The sequence below is a fragment of the Bombyx mori genome, chromosome 20 (genome assembly GCF_030269925.1).
Source record: "Bombyx mori chromosome 20, ASM3026992v2".
Lineage (NCBI taxonomy): Eukaryota > Metazoa > Arthropoda > Insecta > Lepidoptera > Bombycidae > Bombyx > Bombyx mori.
The window spans coordinates 3,115,177-3,136,323 of record NC_085126.1 but is presented as its reverse complement, the minus strand read 5'-3'; the positions used below and the strand labels follow the sequence as shown (position 1 = coordinate 3,136,323).

Genomic DNA, 21,147 nt, shown 5'->3' with positions numbered 1-21,147 from the left:
AAATTATTTTTCTCATTTTTAAATCAAATGGATTTGCTTCTCTGCAACAATAAGCTTGCGTAATACAATTGCACCTGAAAGAATCATTTTATATATAAAAGTTCATCTTGCCACACGCTAACCGAATCACTCAGTTCCAAAATTAATCTGGCTACTGCTCCCTAATTCCTATCTCTTGTTAATGCTAGTAAGATAAAAATCACTTTTAGTTGCAAGAGGCGTTGAGTCAGCAAGTTTTTAAGCTATATATTTAACTTTAATTAGCCGTGGCCTCCTTCGTCCTTCAGCTTCAGTCAAAAAATAATCATAAGAAAAGAAAAATAAAAAAAAAAACAATAATTACAGCCTCTAAATAAATAGTTTCAAAAACATTACAATTCAGAGTTACAATGTGTGTCGATCCAATTCGTATTCAATCTTGTATCAGAGTGAGACATCTCGACCGATAAATCGCATCGCGTCGCCGTATCAAGCGGGACAAATTTGTTTTTATTGCTGGTATCACTGGGTGGCTTTATGTTCACGATGCTTTTGTTTCTTGTTTTTTTTTTTTTTTTAAACGATTTGTTCGTGTTGCGCACTGGATGAATCGCCGGCCTATTAATGTTAAGGAATGTCATTTTCATTAGGCATTATGGTTTTGCGTTTCGTATTTTTATTTGAATTTTAAACGAAGAAAATATTATGTTTCTTATATTCCTGGAGTCCTGAAACAAATCACACACCGTCTTCCAGCCTTCCATTTTAACGAATCTAGCTGTAGGATTGAAATGATTTTAATAGATCTAGAAAAAAATTTTGTTTGCGCATCGAATATGGTTACTGCCTATCATTTATGTATAAAGCAGTTATTGTCGCTTAGTCACGTTTGCGTTTCAAGCGGCGATATATAGATAATAAATACCCAGACAAAGAGTAAATAAACCTGTTCATCACACAATGTTTGCCCGATGTGGGAATCGAAAGCACGACCCACGGCGCAACAGTCAGGGTCGCTAACTACTGCACCACCGAGTCAGTCAGTTCAAAACTAACTCATCGATTTTATGTTCGCCTGGTAATAAAATACCAAAAATCTTTATTGCTTACGTACTTGCTTTGGATAAAAATGAAACCCGCAAAATTATAATTTGCGTAATTACTGGTGGTAGAACCTCATGTGAGTCCGCACGGGTAGGTACCACCGCCCTGCCTATTTCTGCCGTGAAGCAGTAATGCGTTTCGGTTTGAAGCGCGGGGTAGCCGTTGTAGCTATACTTGAGATCTTAGATCTTATATCTACAGATGGGTGGCGCATATACGTTGTAAATGTCTATGGGCTCCAGTAACCACTTAACACCAGGTGGGCTCACAGCTCGTCCACCCATCTAAGCAATAAAATAATAAAAATTTCGATGGTTGTTGTTATATCAAGTTGTCCGTCATAGTCATAACAATAATTATTATTAGTCTTTTAAACGCACCAGTGCCGCGTATCAAAATTATGCAATAGAACTCCTCAACGGTTATGTCCGCCTGGTATCGTGTAGCTAACGATCCACTGTCCTGCGATACTGGTATACCGCGCCACAATACATTACGAGACTTTAATGGCTGCTTTAACATTAGCTTATGAATGGGTAACGCGAGATTAAGGCATAGGGTTGGTATGCAAATGAAAAAAATATTTATTTATTTTCCTTCTAAAAATTAAATATGATCGTCGCTATTCTGAGTGCTACGAAAGAACACAAGACTTAAACTTGGCGTACCGTCAAATTCGTGATTAGAAATTAGATTGCGAAGATTGAAAAGTGAAATTTTTGAGTGTAAGAAAGAGATTTGCACCACGTTCATTCTCCTGATGTTGGTGAGGACAATGACTACAAATATACCTTATTTCTGAAGGAAGTCAATGTCTTTTATTAATGCCAATGACAATTACACATCACTATTTGAGGGCATGTATATTTATTTATGTTTTAAAACCAAAACCAGCATCGAGCTAATGAACGCAAGCTTATATCTCTTTCTTTTTTCAATTTTCAGTTTAGATTATGTACGTTTGAAGCGTGGAAGGATGCACGCTTATGACACTTCTTTTGTGGGATCTATTAAAACCTCCACGAAGGCATAATTGAACTTCTTCACTTTGGACTTCTATTATAAAAAGAGGCAAATTTGGAGGTGCCAAATTTAAATCATTTTTTTTCCCTACCCCATGCTGGTACCCTTAAAGGGATATGCCAGTGTTACCGAACGAGTATGTAAGCTCACGGGTTCTAACCTGGTGACGTTACTAACACTAGCCCTAGCAAGAGCAGTGCTTCGCAGAATCTACCACCGTATGAGAAACGCGACCTACTGAGAAGATCCGGCGAGAAACACAGTGGGCCCATTTAAACCAATAAGCACCGCTTTGAAACAAGAGTGGGCGGAATCTTTAAACGTACCTTGCATTAACTCAGTAGTATTAAGGTGACAGCCCTACAACAACCACTAGGCTATTCACGTTTGTTGCACAAACAATAAAATTTAAACCAAAGATAAAGAATGTACTAATACATGATGATGATGATCGTCTGCGGTTGGTAACCGAGTTATCACTTACACGAAATAGGAGTCTTGTTACTGGCTCACATTCTAGGAAGACATGTTTTATATGACGCAAAGTTTTGTGATGAAGGGACGATGCGCGAAATGAGCTTCGGATAGAAAGGGTACCTGCTGGTGGCTTATGTTTGATTGTTACTTAAAAAAAAAACGGTGCAGAAAAAAACGTAGTAAGCGACTATAATTATGTTTGTGACGGTAACAAACTCTGATGGTGAGTGGTGACCGTCGCTTATATACGTTAGCAATATCAGAGGCCAAGCCGTAATTTACCGACGATCTTCTTAAACATCGCTTAAAAAGGACTAATCCATAGTGTTGGCGAAAAACCGCGGAAGTTCCTTACAAACCCAGATTGGTACATGAAAAAAAACAACTCTGAACTGCGAATTTGACACTTCATAAATCATGGTCGGACGTATGCAAATGTAGTGAAGTGATTATAACAATACGTAATTCATTAATACGAAGGAACCGCTTAGTCCGTTTGCATATGGTCTACTCAGGGAGCTATTTCAAACAAGTCTATAGTATTTCACCTTCCTAACGTAGAATATTAGCTAGCCCAAGTGAGTCATCGGGAGTTTCCAGCGTCTGTAAATGTAAGAGGAAATTCGTCTTTAACTCCCCCTTTGAAAAAGAACAGCAATGGATTTCGTAGCGTTAATTAACGCGCCACTTGCAAAACTATTGTTCCAAGGTAGAGGCTACGGTTGGTAATCTTTGGGATAATGGTCTAGTTCCTGCTGTTGTAGCAGACACTTGCCGTGTTATAAATGAAAAGAGATAGCTAGGCCTGCAGTAACCGGGAGATATCGCTAATGTACAGAATAAACAGGAGCGGAGCGAGGATGGAGCTTTGTGGGTGCCCTGAGAGAGGCTGGGCGGGAGATGGAAAAGGTTCCCTCGATCCGATACTGAAATTAACGATTCTACAAGACCTCTCCTGTGCATACTCATATCGTACAGTTGAAAATCAAATATTTATTCTTTGACTTAATAAACTGAAAAGATCAGATGGTGTTTTAAACAGCTTCAAAAAGGTTCATAGATATGCCGCCACGTTTTCAAATATTCATCTTTCTTCAATAGCAATAAACACGGTAACACAAAATCAAATAATCTATGCACACAATAATAAAACAATACATTACCTCAGCACTCATTAATTCTAAGAGCAAATAAGGATACATGCAATATGTAAGTGCAGTGGGTAGTGAGTTATTAAGCAAAAGCGGACGTGCGGGCCACAATAGTCGTGCTCATACAAATTTGTGGGTAGATAGTTATATGTCACGATCCAGTCACACGTATAACCTCATGAACGCATTGAATCTGATCTTAAATATATGTATAACTTGACTTCATTAACTATTTAAAATACCATTAAATCGCGAATATCGATAAAGTCTTCTTAAATCTGTTTGTTTTAATTTAATCTGTGAGTTACGACTGAAAATTTCATTCGTAAATATGAAGGTTTATCAATATTTACAATTGCTTAGTGATTATATTAAACATAGTCTTGAATCGAATATAAAAATGAGATCCGATCGTGGTTGTGACCAGATTAAAGTCCTTTAAAAGGTCATTTATAAGAATAGCTTTAAATCTCGCTGTTATATATTAGGTTTTATAACGTTTGTTTTGTCTGTAAAGTTGGTAATATCGTGTGACTGAATTGGCGACTATTACTAGTACATCTGACCTTCGGCTCGGCGTGGTCCAAGCTGCATCGCGGCGACGTGCCGCCGAGGTACCCACACGGCATCAGTGTCACCATGCTTTCGACAACATACCGCGAACTCACGCACAACACACGTCAATGTCACTGTGACAGTTCTATTGGCGGGAAACAGTTTGTATGCGTCATTGTTTTGCGTTTAGAGTTTCTTTTTCGATCGGCACTTATTGTTTGATATTTTTATTTTTTTGTTGTTGACGTTATCCATGATTTTGTTACCTATAATAAACAGGTGTTTTAATAGAGTATATATATATATTTTAACTAGCTGTGCCCACGATTTCATACGTATGAACTTGTATCATCTCAGAATGTATCGTTATATGTGGATTGTATTTTATTAATATTTACATTGATTCCTAGTTTATTTTGTCGACAGATTTAACAATAAAAAAGAAAACAAGCCATAAAGAAAATACAAACTATGTATCACTTGTTCAATCTATATTTATATTCATTAAATATATATTACTTAATTAATATTTAAATAATTTCATAAATGAAACTTAAATATATCTGAAAAAGATGTAGGGCAGTGTATCTCCGATGGAGTCATTTCAAATTACGTTGTCATAATTTTTCAAAAAGCTTTTACTGATAAAATATAAAAAATAATACTCTATTATTGTTAACTTCTACGAAAGTAGTTTTTGTCGAAAAACTATACATTTCGATAACAATAGAACTTAATTAGTGAAACTATTTGTTCGTTCTATCTAATTACCAACAGGGTAGGTGCGATATAAATCTCCACTGGTTGATAGGGACCGTCAGTGGCTTGGCTTGGTACAGCGACTTCAGAACAAATGAGTCGTCTATTATCAAAGGTGGCAATCTGTGCATTTGGACAAAAAAAATTTATTGATATGTCAATACAGATTGATTTGAATATAATCGTCTCCTTCAAAGAATACGGTTCAAAACCTGCATTAAATAAAGGTTAATACTTAACCTGTTATTTATCTAAGATGTCGTTCCGAAGAGTTTCGTGACTGCCAATGGAATACAAAGTCAATAATTCGTTTTTCTGATTTACCAATCATTGTCCAAAAGTCAGATTGCCGGCTTTGATAATAGTCGACTCAAATATAGGTGGTCAGTATTCTACGGGTAGTATCCCTTAACCCCGGTTAGGCTATTGTCTTGGTCTGTCGTGAACTTATAATAAAAAAAACTTAAATGAAATTTCCACTCCGTTAAAACTTTTAATCAAAGACAATGGGAGTTCAAGTTAAAAGCCAGTAAAAAAAAAAACGAAGGACGTACGGTCACATTACCGTGGCCTATTTCATACGTCATTCACACGTTCCGAAACGCCGAAACACATCGGAACCAATCATATCGCTTCGTCGGTGGCTAGTTATCGAAAGCTTGTTAGTCATCGCCCTACAGCGTACGAATAAAAAAAAAAAACAAAAAAAAAACACACACACACGGTCGGACCACACAAGTTGTCCCGTCAGATCACTGTTCGTCAAGTGCCAAATTTGATTTGACATAATTGTACGAAGGTCCCAACGTTTTGATTGCGGCTTCTGTGTTTTTTTTTTTTTTTTTTTTTTTTTTTTTATTGCTTTGATGTGTGGACGAGCTCACAGCCCACCTGGTGTTAAGTGGTTACTGGAGCCCATAGACATCTACAACGTAAATGCGCCACCCACCTTGAGATATAAGTTGTAAGGTCTCAGTATAGTTACAACGGCTGCCCCACCCTTCAAACCGAAACGCATTACTGCTTCACGGCAGAAATAGACAGGGCGGTGGTACCTACCCGCGCGGACTCACAACAGGTCCTACCACCAGTAATTACGCAAATTATAATTTTGCGGGTTTCACTTTTATTACACGATGTTATTCCTTCACCGTGGAAGTCAATCGTGAACAATTTGTTGAGTACGTATTTCATTAGAAAAATTGGTACCCGCCTGCGGGATTCGAACACTGGTGCATCGCGCTCAACGCGAATGCACCGGACGTCTTATCCGTTAGACCACGACGACTTCAATTTATTACGTTTATTACGATTTGACGTTTAATTATTTTTCAATTATTCGTTTAGATTGTTAACGCCTTAAAGATATCTGGTGCCGTGTACTATAGTGCCCAATGATACTCTGGTTTAAAAAATAAGAATAGTAGAGACGCCTTTTGTTTCCTTACGTATTTGCTGGCTTTACTGGTGGTAGGACCTCTTGTGAGTCCGCGCGGGTGGTTACCACCACCCTGCCTATTTCTGCCGTGAAGCAGTAATGCGTTTCGGTTTGAAGGGTGGGGCAGCCGTGGTAACTATACTTGAGACCTTAGAACTGATATCTCAAGATGGGTGGCGCATTTACGTTGTGGATGTCTATAGGCTCTGTGTCTCTGTGGGCTGTGAGCCCGTCCACCCATCTAAGCAATAAAAAAAAGCCTAAGAGGCTATTCCAGTAACGTGCGGACGGGTAGGTGAGCTCACGGGCTCAATCTGAGATAATTTGCTAACACTAACCCTAGCAAGAGCAGTGCTTCGCTGAATCTACCATCGGATCGGAGTCGCGACCCATTGAGAAGATCCGGCGAGAAATCTAGTGGGCTGTGTCCATGGATTAGTTCGCTCATCAAACTCTTATCGAATATTTGAATATTGAAATTCTATTCGTATTATTAGAATATTGTGACAATAACAACTATAATTAATTTTCAAACACTGTTAATGTTTAGAAAAACAAACAAATGAATTGCTTCATAAGTCTGTGTCCTTTGCTTAATAAGTCAATATTTGGCATCGCATCCACGGGCATCTTAAAATAACTTTCTTATTAATTATTCATTTCAATTTCACAATCCCCGTTTTCAATATGGCGTATCTCTATGCTATGCTATATCGAGAAACAATCTATTCTGAATCTTAATTTCTTATTATTATTAGGTATTTTTTTTAAAGAATCAATAGCAATATTTACATAGAAATTATTAAATAAATAAATAAATAAAACACTAATGGCTGTTTATCGAGTTGTTGTTGCATAAATTAAAATTCCCGAGACGGTTGCGCGTTTATCATACACGCATTACTTAACTGATTTTATCGTATTACCGTACGAGAGGGAAATTAAAAAATTTCGGAACGCAGTGAAAACAATGATATCGATGTTTTTGAACGCATCTGACAGTGACAGTTGATTATTTCTTGACATAAATGACAGCGCCCCTACATATTTTTTTTTCCTACTTATGCTGATAGCCTTGAGAGGCTATTTCAGCTTCGCCCTAACGTTTGTAGGTGAGCTCGCGGGGCTCAACCGGAGAGTTGCTAACACTGACCCTAGCAAGAGCAGTGCTTCGCAGAATCTACCACCGGATCGGAAACGCGACCCACTGAGAAGATCCGGCGAGAAACTCAGTGGGCTGTGTCTATGGGTTAGTTCGCTCGTCGAGCCCTTCGTCGCAAGCGACGGGTTCGACGAGGACGGTGACCGGTCGCGCCCGTACATGGGCCGTACTAATTTTTGTAATCGATTGTTTTTACCCACAGTTATCAGGTTTACGTGTAAACTATGCGTAATCAATAAATGTACGTAAGGAAATAAGTGAATAAAGTATACGTAATGAATAAAATATACATGTAAAATATATACGAGAAACGCTTTAATTGTTCTTCATATATTAACTAGATTTTTAAGACGCATTATGCGGTAGGCAGCGATTTGGTTTGCCATGGACGATATCAGCTGATGAAGTGGATCATTTTCGAAAGGAAAACGAAGAAATTGGTATGCAGTTGGAACAGCGCCCCTAGCGGCAAACGTTACAACTCCATACAAATTAGATTTAACTTTTACGCTATCGAGAACGTTAAAAAACTCGCACTAAGCACACAGGCATACTTGTACAGCGAACCAATCATTCCTTCGAGCCTGAAGGATTGTATAACTGATGCGTGCAAATGAGACTACGAATCGAAGATGTGTTTTCAACAGTAATTCCTACTAGTCATAATAGTTATTCCAAAATATCAGATCACACAGCAGATATTGGATTAAGGATACAACAGCACATTAGTTACGAATAGCTTATCCTATGCAATTGACTTCCATTTTATTTTGTGCGTAATCAATTTGAGTGGGTTTGCAAAGTAATGCCCCTTATAATACGATACTGTTATAACGCATTTTAATATTACGCGAGTCCCTCGTATAACACGGGTATTCCCCCGTATAACGCAGCGATTACACACGTCGTATGTATTTCTGTACTGTGAAATTTATACTGATTTGTACAGTTCATAATTAATTTCGCGTACCTTTGCATATTGTGACCATATTTTATGTGCATATTGTGTTGTTATGAAATTAAATTGACTAAATTAATTTATTAAATTTGTGTTCCTAGTCTTTGAATCGTAAAAATATTATTTATATTGTATTATATTTGTATTTAAATTATATTTGTACTTAATGCGTTATATGGGGTCATATAAGCGCGCTATGCGAGAATACTGGTACAACGCGTTTCCTTAAGGTGAAAGTAATCTACCGTGTTATATAGGAGATTAATGTATAATGAATCTAAACAGCGCTACATACTCTATTTTTAATATTCAAAAATAGTAAAGAACACATTTTTTTTTAAATCACAGACGTCACAGTGACGTGGACAGACAAAACGTCAAAACTACGTTCCATTCCACGCTACCGCATTAAAATACGTCGAGATTTAAATAAAACAAAAAAAAGCACAATACGTCCAAGTGTTCCGTAACTAGCGGGGGGTTGAACAGTAGCGTGCATCGCGCTGCGTGATACGAAACGCGAAGGGTGGCCATCATTTCATTTCATGTAATTACACAAATTCTGATTTGAATGTAATTAAAAGACGAATTTATTATGTTATGATGTCTTTTGTTGAATTAAATCAAAGACATAAATTTAAAAAAACCTTTTTTTAGTGTACGTTATAAGTAGTGACTGACACGTCTTTCGTGATCCAATAAATGTTTTCTATCAACTACTTTATAGGAAATGTAATGGAAGAACCAAAAATTACTTTTTTTTATTTAATCTAGACCTCGGTACGCTTCGCTTCACCTAAAAAAACAAATTGTCGACATGAATATACGAAATTTCATATTGATTCGACCTACGGTTCAAAAGATAAAAAATAACTGCCCCCAGCACCACTTATCCGACAATAACGTAATTATGTTCGTCGGATTGTTCATGTCGATTTTTATATGTGGTCAAAGTCTCATATCAATTTGGCTATAAGTTATTGAGCTTTAGGTGAACATACATACATAGACGCATTAATTCTCTTTTATGTACACACATATGTATATGGATTACGTAGATAATTGAAAGATCTCACCAGGACTATTGATGTTGAGCCGATATCCATCACAACATGAATATCACTATCTACTTACAGATATAAGGTTGAAATTTCAATGATACACCGGCACAAACGCGAGACTGCTTCGACAGAAATCGGCAGGATGGAGGTATCCCCCGCGTGGACTTGCAATACCTATTTACCAGTACCATTTAATTCAATCATAACATATAATTTGCAAATAAACAGATACATTTCATGTAAATAGGGAGAGAAAATGTAGCGCGCAAGATTTTAAGTTTTGTGTATAACAAAATTATTTTCATTTACTCAAAAAATATAATAAAAGTGTGGTCAACACATCAGAGTCCTACTGCGGCCTACCGCGACGTCAAATCGTTCCCGTAACCCGAAATTTTATTAATTCAATAAACAGTACACGTTCTAAGAAAACAGTTAGGTAAAGCAAACTAGACAACTATAGTTAATGACTATCCCGCCATCCTATTTCAAAGCATTCCGATCTGGAGGGTGGGGTAATCGTCTTACTTAAGATCCGGAATTTGCATATCGAGTTCATTGTCGATAACTAAAATTGTTGGGCTTTCCCTTAAACGCAAAAATCTCCACGTGTCTCTGTTCATCAAACAAAAAGTTTGATTGTCAAACAGAGCAGAATTTAATTTACTACTCACTTATTTTATCTGTGCCCAATTTATTTATAGACGTGTCGAGACTTTTTGGCGGGAACGCGAGGAGTGAAGTTGTATGATTTGTTTTATTTTGTCTATTTAGGTTTTCTTCAGATTTAAATGTGTAATAACGGTGGTTTATTAAACTGTTTAGTATTTGTGAAAGTGCACAAATGTGGGAAAATGAAACAAAGCCGCTGCACGTAGCTTCTCGGGATCCTCCAAAAAGTCCACTGAAAAAATCTCAGTAAATGACAACCATTTTACTGAGATTATATTTCATCCCATATCATATCATCTCATTTAATTTCATCTCAGTTGACGCAACTTAATCATCTTAATTTCATTTTACTCCATATTATTATTGCTCGTAAAAATAAGAATATAAACCAAAGTAAGACCATGACCTTAAAGGTCGTAGTTTCCAGGTCATAAAATCCCCTAAAAAATAATTATAGACGTGTCAAATTATTTTCCCGCTCTCGCTGTCGTTCCGTTCTACGTACAATAACGCAAATTAATATCAAATTAAAGAAGGCTTTATTGGATAGTTAAAATTGAAATCGGTGACTGTTATTACATTAATTTAATGATTAGAACCTTCACGCTGCGATCCGCGTGGGGCTGAATCGGTAGCCGGATCGTAAATTTGGTTTGCGAGAAGAGATCGTAAAAATTCAAACGATAAAACAACTTTAATTGGGTTTCATTAATGTAAATTCGTCTTTTGGGTTATAAAAAAGAGCTATGTTTTAGCATTTTTTATTGCTTAGATGCGTGGACGAGCTCACGGCCCACCTGGTGTTAAGTGGCAACCGCAGTCCGTGGACGTCATAGCGAGCGTGCCACCCATCTTGGACTACGAGTTCAAGTCAGAAGCGTGTTGTTTATCAGACCGGTATGAGATCAAGCTATGTAAATCAGAGGTCACCAATTAGTTTTGCTCGGGGTCCTATTTAAGAAATGAACATCGCAGTCCGTACAACATATTTATAGAAAATTTAGGAAATAAATGTAATTACATAAATAACAAAGGTATTTTTTTTAAAATCGGTGAGATAAATGACATTTTTTGTTGCAGACTATCTGTCCGAAGCTTGGACGAAAATTGGTGTAAGCTATTGATATTAAATCTTGGAGTTTTCAGTTCATCAGCAAAGTCGATATCGAAATTTATTCTGAAGTTCATCTTGGAAAGTCATATTCACAAATATATTATTATGTTGACCGTCATTTGGTGACCTCTGACGTAAATTTTTCGTGGCAGAAATAGGAGTAATAAGAGAGCACACTGTAGGAACCCGCGAGAGCCAGTAGCAAACTCCAAATAAATTATAGTAATTTCTTCGGTTTTTGTGAGTCGTAGACACAATTAAAACCACTTCACGGCTTAATCTTATTATGCGAATTAACCCATAGACACAGCCACAGAGTTTCCCGCCGGATCTTCTCGGTGGGTCGCGATTCCGATCCGGTGGTAGATTCTGCGAAGCACTGCTCTTGCTAGGGTCGGTGTTAGCAATAGTCCGGTTTGAGCCCCGTGAGCTCACCTAACCACGTTAGGGTGAAGCTAAAATAGCCTCTCAAGGCTGTCAGCAGAGGTAGGAAAAAAAGCAATATTATTATAAATACAAAATTCTGGCAATTAGACTGTGCGTATGCATCTCACAAACCAACAAACATCAGTACACGGCAACGAATAGGCTCCGAATTTAGAGACAAGAATATATTGCGTATTTTTTGCCAAAACATTACGGGCTTTACTGCTTTGGAATTACGATTTATTTTAATACAAATGCAAACTCGACGAACGACTAGATCATTTCGGAAACAAGTCTCGTAGATTGATTTATTGATATGCGAAATTCAACTTTAAATGTATGCAAAACGTTTTCGATAAATCATTAATAAAAATCGTTAATTGCCCATTAACATAGTTTATTTTATGCAATTTATAAACTAAAAGGCTTATTTTTATTATATTGATAGTATTAAATAAAAACGAAGAAAACATTTTAAAATAAGATATAGTATTTTTTTTTTTCTTCGCCGAAACTACGTACATTATAGATAAATAATATTAATCTATTCTCAACTTGACCACAGACTAAACAAAAACAAAAGTTTGACAATTGACAATAAAAAAAGAGTATATTTATAATAATACGTATTAGTAAATTACTATAATTTAACTGACACATTTAACTTATTATGTGTTGTGTCAAATACAATTTAAAAAATATTAGCATTCTGCACTCCTTCTCTATATTCTCTATAAATTTGGGAAATTATTACATTCCCGATCCTGCGGACAGAATGGAAAGTAGTCGACGTCGCCCAAAACACGTCATCTCGGATCCTCCCGATCCACTAACGGTGCTTTTAGGTACTTCAAGCACCGGTCACCGTTCTCGTCGAACCCGTCGCTTGCGACGAAGGGCTCGACGAATAAATTAACTCTCAGACACAGCCCACTGAGTTTCTCGCCGGATCTTCTCAGTGGGTCGCGTTTCCGATCCGGTGGTAGATTCTGCGAAGCACGGCTCTTGGTAGGGTTCGTGTTAGCATCGTCGTCAGGTTTGAGCCCCGTGAGCTCACCTACTAGCCACGGTTACGCTGAAATAGCCTCTCAAGGCTATCAGCTAAGGTAGGAAAAAAAAAAGGGAAATTTTATACTCCTCCGTCCGCGCAATTTAAGTAAAAATGGGTACAAAGTTTTTGCTTCACGCATTAATTTAAAGATGTATTATTGTTTATATTTACGACGTTTTCAAAACTTTAAGCTTTTCCGTGATAAGGGATGACTAACTTACCTACTTTTCGTCAACATTTGAATATTGTGCTGATTTTAATACACGAATACAACAATCCTAGTCAACTACCGCTCGTAAATTGAGCCTCAGAAACTTAGGAGCTGGTAGCAATGTTTATGATATGTACCCTTGTATGTTGCAAGGCGTATTGTGAGCCCACACACGTCATTACGGATCTTCTTGATCCATTAACAGTGCTTTTAGGCACCACAAGCACCGGTCACCGTCCTCGTCGAACCCGTCGCTTTTTTTGCGACGAAGGGCTCGACGAGCGAATTAACCCATAGACACAGCCCACTGAGTTTCTCGCCGGATCTTCTCAGTGGGTCGCGTTTCCGATCCTGTGGTAGATTCTGCGATTTGCAATGCAATTTGAGTCCCGCGAGCTCACCTACCCACGTTAGGGTGAAGCTGAAATAGCTTCTCAAGGCTATCAGCATAGGTAGGAAAAAAATAAATAAAAAAGTGAGCCCACACAATTAGTACACTCGACCTTCAATGACCTCACGCTCGATAATTTGAATTTATCAATAGTTTGAAATTTTTTCTCGATCCCTGGAGAAATACTCTATGTATCGAACAGAATCAATTTTAGTTGCTGGGTGATTTGAAGTTGAAAGAAGTTCTCGTGAACATACAATAGTTTGAAGTACGGGCTTCGCTCCCGTCTGAATTTGAAGCGTTTATCATGCACCTCTATATAGTTTGCATTCACGCGCAAAACTGCCGAAAACCATTAGACAGTGTTTTTTTATGAATGAGAGATTACAGGGGTCTCAGAAGCCTTTCCAGTTTTACCAGGACAAGTGGGCGAGCAAAAGCTCAGCCAGGAGCAGTGGGATTTGCTAACAGCTGCCCGAGCGCCTCCAAAGGAGACCTAACAACTCAAGAGCAGCTGCTTCGCGAGTGAATCTACTACTGGATTGGAATCGCGATCGGCTGAGAAGATCCGGAGAGAAACTCAGCGGGCTGATGCATGGGTTATGAGTGGACAGTGTACGAACGTAGTAACAAAAGAGGTAACGCAAGAGCAAATTAATGAACCTCTTTTCTAAATGTTATTTATTTGTACATTGATTTTTGGGGAAATGTTTTAAAGAATAAATCACGATCATAATTTTTTCGATCAAAAATTTCTCGCCTCCCACTTTTTTATTTAAACTCGTCATTTTCAGATCTTGGTAATAATTTTTTGTTTATAGTGCATTAAATTTCCGATTATCGAGATTCTATGGTATCACATTCCCGCCTAATTTTGCCTCGAAGAAAGGATCGCCGTTATCCAATCAAGACTTCAGCCTACGATCCGAAGCGATGGGCGGAGTGTAAGTGACGTTATGATTTCTATCTCCGCTAAAAAAAAACATTCGTATTAACCTAAAAAAAAAAAAAACATAATTCAACAATTAGTATATGCATGTACAATAAAATACTTAGCCGTAATAGTGGTGTCACAGTCGTCTCTTATATCGATAATTCCGTGATGTTTATGATCGAATTAAAAGCAATACTCGGATGCGAGCGGAGATTACTATCGTTTTGTGTTAAATAAAGGCTGCCGGAGTTGATCTTTGCATTCGTTCGATAGATAATGCTAATAGGGCTGTTTGAGTTAAAAATCTCCGTGATTATACATAATATTTTCTACAAAAAATTTTAATTTTGTATTTCATTAAGCACAAGAGGTCCTACTACCATTATTACTGGTGGTAGGACATCTTGTGAGTCCGCACGGGTAGGTACCACCACCCCGTCTATTTTTGCCGTGAAGCAGTAATGCGTTTCGGTTTGAAGGGTGAGGCAGCCGTTGTAACCATACTGAGACCTTAGAACCTATATCTCAAGGTGGGTGGCGCATTTACGTTGTAGATGTCTATGGGCTCCAGTAACCACTTAACACCAGGTGGGCTGTGAGCTCGTCCACCCATCTAAGCAATAAAAAATATATAAAAAAAGCATTGTTTTATGGTCTGATTTTATGGTCTCTTAATTTTTTTATTGATTGTAAAATCAACAATTAATCATAAATAATTTACAGTCAGTTAATCAATGTCTTCTTAATCGACTATTAATTAATTATTTTACTTTTATCGTATAGCGCAGCCTTTCTCAAAGTGGGCGATAACGCCCCCTTGTGGGCGCTGCAAGCCTAAAGGGCGGTAAGAGACCCCAGAAAAAAATGGGGCATCGTGTAGAGACTTCGGTGGCGATTTGTAATTTCATCTAGGAGGACTCTTAGACACCCACTGAGCTCTCGCTATAGCCGTTTTTAAGTAGGCGAAAGAATGGGGGCAGTACAAAATAATTTATTCTCAAAGTGGGCAGTAGATGAAATAAGTTTGGTAGCCTCTGCTATAGCGGTATATGAACTCGAAGCACCTGATGTTGAAGTTATTAGTTAAAGCCGAGACTGTCCGCCCTTCGAACAGAAATGCAAGACTTCTTCGCGGTAGCAATAGACAGAGTCGTAGAGCATACTCGTGCCTATTATAGCTATTTACTGCCAGCAGTTAAATCAAATAAATAGCTACATACAATTTGCGGGCTTTTCATTTTATCACATGTTGTTTTTCCATAAAAGTTGATAATTAGGTTAAGTTTAGATTTTTATCAAAAAAAACATGTGTGCAATTCACACGTGGTAGAAGTGAAACCTTCCAAAATTAAAATACAATTATCCTAAACGTCTTATGTATATGTAAAATTTTGTCATTAGTAAATAATTGTAAGGTAGCGCCCTCTGTGAATTGATATTTTAATTTCACGTATAATCCTAAATTAAAATTCACTACAAGAGCTTTCATACACACGTTAGTATTAAAAAATGTCACAGATGGCGCTGTATTAAATAAATAGTATGTATATTTCTGTCTCATTCTTTGCTGGCTTCATCCTACACATTTTTGTATTTGTGTCTCTTACCTGTCGTTTTTTCCGTTGCATCCGGTTTGAAATCACAACGATCCTAAAGAAGTTTTCACTTCAAAAAAAAAAGTGCCTTTCCGATAGATAGGAATCGAACTACACGATGGCCGTGGATAGATGCTCGTAACAAAGTAAAATAATAATTGACTAATCACTAAGAACGAATACAGAAATATGTTTCGCAAAAATAATTCAAATATCTTTTTGAATATTCAAGCGACCCGTCAGACCGGTCGCGACAAAATGTTTTTTTTTTTTTTTCTTCAACAATATCAAAATATCTCGATTTTAGGCATAAATTAATCGATTAGAATCGTGAACTGGTCGTCGGCTATCCCTCGGCCGACGGAGAAGATGTTAATTAGAGAATTTCGAAAGCACTTATTGGTAAAATTGAGGACGTCGATGGTTATCTATTGTGTACGCAATCTAAATATCGATTAGAATCTCTCTTATAATTCGTTATTTGCGATGGTTAGGTGATATTTTGATAAGGCTGTCAGGCTTTTTTGTTTTTGAAGTTATACTTCTTTAGGCGCGTTATGAAAAATTGATGAGGGTGAAATTTTACGATGCGCGCGCACCGTGACACAAAATTAACAGAAATGAAGTTGCCCACTAAATCGCTCATTAAGTTGAGGAAAAAACGCTACCAACAAAACAGAAATGGGACCTCTGTTAGTGGCGCATGTTGGCACGCACGCCGCCTCTGTTCACCGTGTATTTATATTTATAATATTTATCCACATGCTTTGAGTTTCTACATTTAAAACGCGTGTTTTCATTTTGTTTTCATTATACAAGTTCGAATTTTATATGTGCGTCTGAATTATAATCAGAAGTGATTTAAATTGAATATTTAAATCAATACTAATTAATATTAGAGAATATTTGTGAAAAAACTGTGCTCATCAACCTTCCTAAGTACTCCAATACAATTGAGGTTAACTATCCGTATGTATTATTTAGTAATATAAATGACAAAATTATTATTTAATATAATTCATACTAAATATTATTAAATTATTAACGTTAAATATTTATTATTAATTATTTAATATTTAAAAAAAAAAGAAATAAATTTAATAAAAATAAAGTATAACTGCTTACGCGCGAAGTACACGCACCCTTTTTTTTTAAAGGACCTCATTAACTTTTTTCAATTTCGTTTTAGCAAACGAATTCATAGGTCACCTGAGTTTTTCTTCATTGCCTTGACGGGTGAAATAATTCATGGACTATCTGAAGTGACCACCGGAACGCATAGATATCACTACGAGTGCCATCACCCGATTTGAAATATGCTCGAAGTCTCACTTGGATTGTATGACAGCTGAACTTCAAACGAGAACGCAGATTGCCAGCAGCAAAAAAATGTTTGAATGAAGGTATCTATCTACTCTGTCATTACCAATTACCGAAAAACTACGTCTGCGAACACTCTGTAAATGAGTCGACTATTATCAAAGCCGGCAATGTGACTTTTGGACAATTATTGGTAAATCAGAAAAACGAATTATTGACTTTGTATTCCATTGGCAGTCACAAAACTCTTCTAAACGACATCTTAGATAAATAGCAGGTTAAGTATTAACCTTTATTTAATGCAGGTTTTGAACCGTATTCTTTGAAGGAGACGATTATATTCAAATCAATCTGTATTGACATATCAATAACATTTTTTTGTGCAAATGCACAGATTGCCACCTTTGATAATAGACGACTCAAATATGAGATCTGATTTGGGCATTTAAAAAAAAGTCGTGAGAAAATTTTTACAGTTCAAAATCAAAACCATGAGTCACTAACTACCGATTCAGTACAAAAACTAATCAGATACTGTCAAGCTGATGATGGTTGCGGTCAAATTATTTCCATTCAAATAGGCGTATTTTTTTTAATATGCCAGTTTAATTTCGGCTACCAAGGTCGCATAACTGCCTAGGAAGTGTTTCGGAAACGTTTGACTATTCCTGGATGAGATAAAAATATGGCGCAGTTTGATTTGAGCGCTTTATAAATTTTTGTGATTTATTCTTAAGTATGTATAGCTAATGTTTATGGTAAACTAGCTGACTGGATAAATTTTAATAGCGGATTTTACAAGGAAGCCATATTTTTTTAATTATAAACAAAATAATATTCTCGATGTAAGTACCAAGGTTGCATGACCACAATGGAGGTAAATATGATGTCAAAGATATTTGAAATTGGAACACATTTTGCTTGTGGATTGTTGTGTTTGTGATTGTACATCAGTAGTGTAGCGAATTCTGCAATTGTTTTTTAATTCAAACCACCAGACAAAACAATAAATAAATTAATTAATGCGGCATTACATCAACAACAAAAAAAACCTGTCGGAAACATATGTGCACCTGTGACATATTGTGACTCCGAGGTCGATTACGATACGAATCGAATACGATTTTATTCGAAGAATATTTATGAATTGTGATTTAAATGTTCAGTGATCAGAATTAATGCGAATTATTTTAATGAATGAATTAAATAGACGAAGAAACGTTGCGTGTTACGATAATCAAGGAGTGATTGTTTTTTTTTTTTTCATTATTCTGCCCTCGGATATGTTATATCATATGCTTCTTGGCTTTATATGGGGTCGGTCTTTTGGTCATGATGTATAGAGATCTGGCACGAGTCTTACGATCGGCCGCCAGCCAATGTCAACCAACTCTTTGGGTTAAATCTCTAGTATACATATATCCATTGCAACGTGCCATATAATGGAGGACTTTCCTTTTTTAATTTTTCTTTATTTTCCCTCGTCCGTTTCTTTTGTCTATAAATTGCTTTTTATTATTAAAAACATTAACACTAAAATTTAGTTTTTTAAATTTCAAAATATATCAATAGGTACCAATCACATTAGATTGGTTTTTCAGTAAGTATGAAGTAAGTATATTTGAGGCTGTCAGTGCAAAAGTGGTCTAATCTTACTATAGTATCGAGATAATGAGGTTCCAATTAACTTTTATGCTGCGTCTTAGGCACAATCAAATAAATACGCGCAAAATAATGCTTACAAAGACATCTGCTATCTAGGTGTCAAAATAGGGATACGCCGATTTTGCTTTGAAAATTTATAATGTCGTAAATAAACTGCAATATATATTATGTAAACAAGAATATGAAAAATTGTGGGTTAGGTCACTTTTGCGCAGACCGCCACATTTATGAGAGCAAGTATTGAATGTTATTAGAAATATAGTTTTAAACTCTCGCTTGTATCTATGTGCATTACAGAGACTGTTAAAAACGGGTTCCTATGACGATAATCACATTCGATAAATTCCTGATGTTTCGGTGCGGTTCCAATCGCCAAGATGACGATTCTGAACGTGGTTAAATAATAAATAATAATAGCAAGAATTCAATGTGAATATTTATAATATAATTTATATTATTAGACTATATGTCCGCAGTGAATGTCTAAAGCGTCTAAAACGTCACACTTCGGGAAGGAACATCGTAAAAGAGGACTAGGTATGTGTAGTAGAAATTGAAGCAACAAAAATCCTAATTTGCGCAGTTATTCGTGGTAGGGCGTCTTAAGAGCTCGCTCGGGTAGGTACTGCCGCGTGGGACAGCGGTACAATTAAAGCATTTGTAGTCCAGATTCTCTTGTAACTACTCTGCCTATTTAGCAAGACCGCAGAAACCTCATGACTTAATTTGTTAGCAGCCCAGTTAGAGTGGTCATTTGGTCACACCAGCGGCTAAGCGACCGATCGCATGGTCTCTTTCCTTACACCAAAACCGCCTTACGAGAAGCTGAGGACTGGACGAGGTGGAATCAGCTTACGAGACAGGCCACGGTCAAGTTTCAAGGACACGACCTTATGAAGAAAGCAACGAATAAGAAGAATTTGTTAGCGTAATGGAAGCTTTATTTATTTATGTTATTGCTTAAATGGATGTACGAGCTCACAGCCCACCTGGTGTTAGGCGATTACTGGAGCCCATAGACATCTACAAAGTAAAGCCGCCACCCACCTTGAGATATAAGTTCTAAGGTCTCAGTATAGTTACAACGTCTGCCCCACCGAAACGCATTAGTGCTTCGCGGGTTTGATTTTTATTACACGATGTTATTCCTTCACCGTGGAAGTCAATCGTGAATATTTGGTTAAGTATGTATTTCATTAGAAAAATTGGTACCCGCCTGCGGGATTCGAACACCGTTGTATCGCTACATACGAATGCACCGGACGTCTTATCTTTTAGGCCACGACGAATTGAAAACGATTCGTGGCTTCTGTCGGCTCTGTCTAAATAAAACAGGATGATAGCTGCGGAGATAGGCGGTGAAAACAATAGTACTGTGCCGGCCTATTCCGATAAGCTCCGCCCAAGTTCAGGCACGCCCCTACCAATTCATTCGAATTTAAATTCGGCTATCATCACTGCTATTTTTATCAACTTGTAGAGCGCATTCGTAAAAAAAATTTTATTGCTTAGATGGTTGGACGAGCTCACAGCCCACCTGGCGTTAATTGGTTACTAGAGCCCATAGACATGTACAACGTAAATGCCGCCGCACACCTTGAGACATGAGTTGTAAGGTGTCACTTTTTTAACAGTACAACGGCTGCTCCGCCCTGCAACGCATTACTGCTTCACGGCAGAAATAGGCAGGGTAATAATTGTAATTGTTTAATGTATATTATGAGTAAAATTATTTCCTTAGATCAGTTATCATTATCGTGTTGTTCTGTTCTATAGTTGTAAGGAGCATTGTGTACAAACTCAGCACATTTGTCTTCTTTAGTTGTGCGCACATGGCTTATGTTAGAGTTTTTTTTACTTACTATTATTTATTGTGTATCTCTTAGCTTGTAATGTGTATTGTGTGCCTAATAAATATAATTACTGAATAACATCGTGTTACTTAATTGGCAAAAAATCACTCATCGTACGGGTAGTTACCACAATCCACCTACCTATTACTGTCGCGATACACTAAAACTTTCCGCTTTCGAAGCTAAATACAACTTTTATATAATTGAAAATTCAACCTCATGTCTTAGGATGGGCACTCACATTCTCT

General features: G+C 37.0%; 1 protein-coding gene across 1 annotated transcript in view; it reads right to left on the bottom strand.

Annotated features, from left to right (window-relative positions):
• Positions 1–21,147, bottom strand: part of LOC101743062 (eyes absent homolog 2) — a 76,816-nt gene that overhangs the window by 42,093 nt on the left and 13,576 nt on the right. The window contains exon 2 of the mRNA XM_038018012.2: positions 4,301–4,555. Within this exon, the coding sequence (XP_037873940.1) occupies positions 4,301–4,375 (75 nt within the window). The 5' untranslated portion in view covers positions 4,376–4,555. The remainder of the gene's footprint in view (positions 1–4,300; positions 4,556–21,147) is intronic.